The sequence below is a fragment of the Papio anubis genome, chromosome 13 (genome assembly GCF_008728515.1).
Source record: "Papio anubis isolate 15944 chromosome 13, Panubis1.0, whole genome shotgun sequence".
Classification (NCBI taxonomy): domain Eukaryota; kingdom Metazoa; phylum Chordata; class Mammalia; order Primates; family Cercopithecidae; genus Papio; species Papio anubis.
The window spans coordinates 81684563-81690562 of NC_044988.1; the positions used below are offsets into that span (position 1 = coordinate 81684563).

A 6000-nucleotide genomic window follows, 5' to 3' on the forward strand; every position below is an offset into this window, starting at 1 on the left:
GGAAAAAAAAAAAACACTAGCAAAATGAGAAAGCTTGAGTTCCTGTATAAGTATGCTACCTAACTAGCCATGTGACAATTTGGCATTCATTCACTCATCAAATATTTCTGAGAGCTTATTATGTGACAGACACTGGAAACACAGTAGTGAAGAAAATAGCAAAAATCCCTGCCCTCTTAACATATTCTGGTGAATCACTTAATCTCTAAAAACAACTCAGTTTTCTTTCTCTAAAACAATGGATTTTATGTTATACTACAGAGCATTTTCAATTCTTTTTTTAAAAGTTCATATTACTCTTCTGAATCCAGGAAAGCAACTTACGGAAGATAACCTGAAATCCACTCTTGCCACTGGCTGAAACCATTTGTTGTGTCATCATATTCAGATGGCATACAAGGGAAATTAAGTAACTGCTAGATTATCTTTCACACAATCTAGATGAATTATGAGCCTTATTGGCCTCTTAGTATTTACTTGGTAATTAAGCTTCCTTGGATGGAATCCAAAAAGAACAATCTTAGAGAAATTTCTCCAGATAATGCATAATTTTACATTCCCAGTATCTAAGTCTATAAAAATAAAGATTGCTACTGAATCAACTAGTAAGCTTATCTTCTCTTCAGAGTAGGATCTGATCTTTGTTTACCAAGTGCTTGCTAAAAGCAGGTAGTCAGAAAGCCAAATCTTGTATTCAAATATGGTTCCTGCATCTAACATTTAAATTTTCTTTAACTTATCAAGACATATTTTTAGGACAGGCGCAGTGGCTCATGCCTGCAATCCCAGCACTCTGAGAGACCAAGAGTTTGAGACCAGTCTGGGCAACACAGCAAAATCCCAGCTGGGCATGGTGGTGCACACTTGTAGATTTACTACTACTTTGGAGGCTGAGGCAAGAGGATGGCTTGAGTTCAGGAGTTCGAGGCTGCAATGAACTATGATCATGCCACCACTGCACTCCAGCCTAGGTGACAGAGTTAAAAACAAACAACAAAAAAACCATGAATGAACACCACTGTCAGATCCTACAAATGCAAATAAAGCAGGAGCCTGAAATTTGCTAGCAAGAAGAGATGATGAACACAGATGGACCCAAAGTGGTGGAACAAATTTACATAAGTTAATCTATAATGTGTAAGATACATAAAAACAAAGATGAATTATTTCTTTCTACAATAATCTGAACTGTAAGTGGCTTCTAGAACTAGATTCTCAACTCAGCTATATCAAATATTAAAATACTAAGGGAACATTTAGAACATCCAGATATTTTAAGTCTTATACAGATGGGCACTGTTTACTTAATTTATATTTTAAAATCCAATAAATGGGCCGGGCGCAGTGGCTCATGCCTGTAATCCTAGCACTTTGAGAGGCCAAGGAGGGCAGATCACCTGAGGTCAGGAGTTGGAGACCAGCCTGGGCAACGTGTCGAAACCCCATTTCTACTAAAAATACAAAAAATTAGCCAGGCATGGTGGCGTGTGCCTGTAATCCCAGCTACTCAGGAGGCTAAAGCAAAAGAATCACTTGAACCCCTTCAAAGGTGGAGGCTGCAGTGAGCACAGATTGGACCACTGCACCCCAGCCTGGGCAACAGTGAGACTCCGCCTCAAAACAAACAAACAAACAAACAAACCCCAATAAATGAAAAGACTTCGGTAAAACTGAAATGATTTAAAACCTAGAAGAATCATTATTATAAAACACTAATTATCCAGCTCTCTGGATGTTTGCCTTTTAGACACAACTCTCATTGCTGAAAGCTAGGTATAATGAAAAAAAAGTCAGGCTTTGGTACCTGGAAGACAAGAGTTTGAACACTAGTGTACCACATCTTGGACACGAACTTTCTAAAGCTATTTTTTCACCTCTAAAATGGGAATACTGATTACTCACCTTGAAGGATTGCTATGATTAGTAAAAATACATGTAAAACACCTGACACATAGTAGGCACTAAAGAAAGACGTGTCACCTGCTTAGATTATTCTCATTGATACATCCATGAAAGAGGATATAAGAAAGGACATGGTAAAAAGATAAATCAAGAGTCTAGGCTACACTTTTTCTTTTTTTTTTTTTTTTTTTTTTTTTTTTGAGACGAGTCTCACTGTGTCTCCCAGGCTGAGTGCAGTGGCGCTGATCTCGCTCACTGCAGCCCGCCTCCGGGTTCACGCCTTTATTCTCCCGCCAGCCTCCCAGTAGCTGGGATTACAGGCCACACCGCCACCGCTAGTTTTTTTGTATTTTTTAGTAGAAACGGGTTTCATGTTAGCCAGATAGTCTCTCGATTCCCGATCTGTGTGATCTCAATCTCACTGCCTCCCAAAGTGCTGGGATTACAGGCTTGAGCCACCACCGCCTCACTTTTTATCTTTTTTTTTTTTTTTTTTTTGAGACAGGGTCTCACTCCCATTGCCCAGGCTGGAGTCCAGTGACACAATCACACTCACTGCAGCCTTGACTTCCCGGGCTCAGGTGATTCTCCCAGCTCAGCCTCCCAAGTAGCTGGGACTACAGGCACGCACTACCATGACCAGCTAATTTTTTTATTTTTTATTTTTTTAATAGAGATAGGGTTTCACGGTGTTGCCCAGGCTGGTCTCAAACTCCTGGGCTCAAGCAATCCGCCCACCTCAGCCTCCCAAACTGCTGGGATTACAGGTGTGAGCCACCGCACCCAGCCTAAGCCTAGGCTACATTTAACTGCTATACATAATACTATAGTTCCTCCTTATAAATACGTAAAATCCAAAATTACCTCAGGTCTACTTATTTTGAAGCTAAGTAAAAATGAAAGACTATTACACAATAAAGCAGATAATTTTATGAACAGGTGAGATTGAAAATATGCCAAAAGATATAAAAATGCGTATGAAAGGATAGTAAAAGATTCCTACCTTTAAACCGACTGTTATAAGATCTGTAACAACACTGTATGGAAAAAGTAAAAAGAGAAAATGGAAAACAAAGTTAGAGAACAAGTTTTTAAAAGACAGAGATAGTAAGAATAAGGGGGGAAAAGCATTATAATAACAAATAATAAAAATAAGAATGTGATGAGTTGTGAAATATTAATACAAAGAAAAATGATGAGACAGTCTAGCAACAGCAGAGTGTAAAAGCAAATCCTTACTACCAATGCAAGAAACAAATCCTAAGTTATCTTTTAGTATTTAGGAAAGTATAGTCGTACTTCAATAAAAATGAGTGTTTATCCATTTACCCTCATTTAACGAAGCCAAACCAAAACTTAAAATCACCGGAGTTTGTTAAGTCACTGGCATGAATAATCGTGTCTGAGGTTTTAAATGAAACAAAACCAGTGCTTGGATTTTACAGAAATAGAAGGCATCTTGCAAATCTGCATTTACCACCCAAAATTGCTCACCAAAATATAGTTAAGGCAGTCTCTCAGAACTAAAATAAATACAAACATCACATTTCAGACATCAAAATTTTCAAAGATTTGCTTTTTAAAAATATTCTATCACGTCAAAACTATGTTTAAGTATAAATTATCTCTCAGGAGGAAATGAACACATACACACACACAAGAGACAGTTGGGATTTGAGGAGGAACTAGAAAGATATGTTGACTGGTGGCTTGGGGTTTGTTTTTTAACTATCCAAAAAAGGAAGAAGGATCTTTTTCAGGCTGTTGGAAAATGTAGAAATTTAATTAGTCTCCTGAAGGCAAAAATGCACTGTATTCTTAAACCACATCCCTTAAGACCAGGGTGTGAAAATCCCCTTTAAAGTCCTGCCATACAAAAACTCTTCTTTTCTAAGCCCCAAGAAACTGTCTTCGATTGATGTTTTTTTCGTATCTCCTAGAAGAAAGCTACAAATACATTCTACATATTGTTAATAACCTATGTCATCATTACCTCATAAAAGTTAACAAATGACTCTAGATGATGTAAACTGTTTTAAAAATACCACGTAGATTTTTTATTTTTCCTTGTAAACTTCTGAAACTTGAAATTCATTTGTCTAAAATTTAAATGTGAAAAGTAACTGGACCCTTGCTGCATAAAAAATAAGATTGTTTAACACTACGATTATTGGTTCTGATGCAAACGGCAACTTATGCTCCGACCTGAACTTCCAAATGAACTTACCTTCCAGTCAGTATCTGTATAACTGCCTTGCATATTGAAACCAATAAACCCAATACTACCTCTAAAACCACAAATAGGGTGAAGGGAGAGTTAACTTCTTAAACACTATCAAAAAGTAAGTTTGCACTTCACAGTTATCCTAGAGTTTAACAGCAAAGACGCAAAATTCAAGAGTCCTCTTTATTAAAACTATAAATTTTACGACACAAAAGAATAGCCTGCATCCATATTTAAGTCAAACTCTCCAGACAATTAACTACACATAATGAAATGCTAATTTCACAGCCTGCCTGAACCAAAATATTAGTACGACACAAATCTTTACGACCACAAAATTTTTCAACATATAAAATCTAACTGAATAAGGCAATGTGAAATAAGTTTTCAACAATATTCTCGAAGAAACTTCAAACAATAAAAACAGCTTCAATTCCCCCCAAAATATACACACCTACTGTGTACCCAAAAGTTATAATTTTAAGAAAATTTTTAAAGCTTCAATTAAATAAAAATAAAGAACATCCCAATCATGAATAAAATCTAAAATTCCACTTCGATATCTGGAGCAGTGTGCAATCTGCATTCAAATGAATCAATCCGAAATGTCATATACACTTAATATTGTGAAAGTAAAATAAATGAAATCTAATGAGGTCAAAACCTGTTGGAAGATTTCATCTTCTTCAAATAGCATAACAATTATCAACTATATGGCAACATGTGAACGACTTTTACTGTTCTAGCAAGTTGCATATATTCCACAACCTTACAGAAATCTTGTCATCGAAAGTAGGTAACAAGCCAAACAAAACCTCAAATACATAAAGGGAATAAACCGAGTTGGAGATTTTTTTTTAATCTGTAGGTACAGACACTACAACCTTCAATTAATTCACCAAGATCCTAACATAGTTGTTACTTTAATTACCAAAATATGTCAAGTCCCACCCCATATCCCTGAGTCCCCAGAGCACCGTTCATATACATAGACTCTAAATCTTTTTATTTTGGTCACGGACCCCCATTAAATTTTTGAGCATTTGAAAGGCCCCCGAAAATCGCTCGTACATCATATTTTACATACACGGGCAGAGAATTCATTAAGTTTCTTGGGGAGAGAGAATGGTGAGGGGGAAGCGTCCACGGTCACTAAGTCCAGATCCCTGATGTCGAGAAAACGTTAACGTATCTCACAGCACAAGTCAGGAGACCTCGGCCAAGTCCCGCGGCGGCCCGGGGACCCCGCGTGGAACCGCGGCTTGGGACCAGGTCGCCGCCCAGACGGGTACCGACGCCTGCACCCGCCGTCGGCCGCTCGCCCCACCTCGCCGGTAAACAGCAACTCCCCCGGCAGGAGGACGCCCGCCCCGCGCGCCGCCTCCGCCTCCCCCAGCGCCGCGCACCATTTTCTGAGAGGAAGTGTCGGGAGGCCGAGCTGGGCTCCCCGGACTCGAGGCGCGGAAGGCGGACCCCGGCACCGCGGCCGGACCGGGCTTTCCTCCGCTCCCGGGTGTGTCGAGTAAGGCTGGGAAGGAGCGGACGTGTCCGGGGCACCGCGTGGGGAAAAGAGAGGCTGCGGCGGACCGCGCCTCGGCGATTCCGGGATCCCCACAGAGACGCCCGGAAGCCCCACCGTCGGGCTTGGCCGGGGCCGCTCCTCCGGCCGCCGGCGCCGCGCACGGCTTCCCAGCCCTTGCGCGTCCCGCCGAGAGCCGGGTGGAAGCGGCGCCAGAGCAACCCGGTGCGGCCGCCGCGCCGCCTAGCACTTACCCATCCATGGCCCAGACGGAGGCGCGCACAGAGCAGGGACTGACGGGCTAACCGCAAGCGGAGGAAGCAGGCGGCGGCAGCAGGGCGGTTCCGGGGACAAG

The 6000-nt window shown here is 41.0% G+C and overlaps 1 protein-coding gene across 1 annotated transcript in view; it reads right to left on the reverse strand.

Moving 5' to 3' along the window:
- The window catches only part of PTBP3 (polypyrimidine tract binding protein 3), a 116936-nt gene extending 111476 nt beyond the window's left edge, over positions 1-5460 (reverse strand). The window contains exons 1-2 of the mRNA XM_031654404.1: positions 5214-5460; positions 2906-2939 (exon numbers count right to left, since the gene is read on the reverse strand). Of these exons, the coding sequence (XP_031510264.1) occupies positions 2906-2939; positions 5214-5230 (51 nt within the window). The 5' untranslated portion in view covers positions 5231-5460. The remainder of the gene's footprint in view (positions 1-2905; positions 2940-5213) is intronic.
- Positions 5461-6000: the final 540 nt, after the last annotated feature.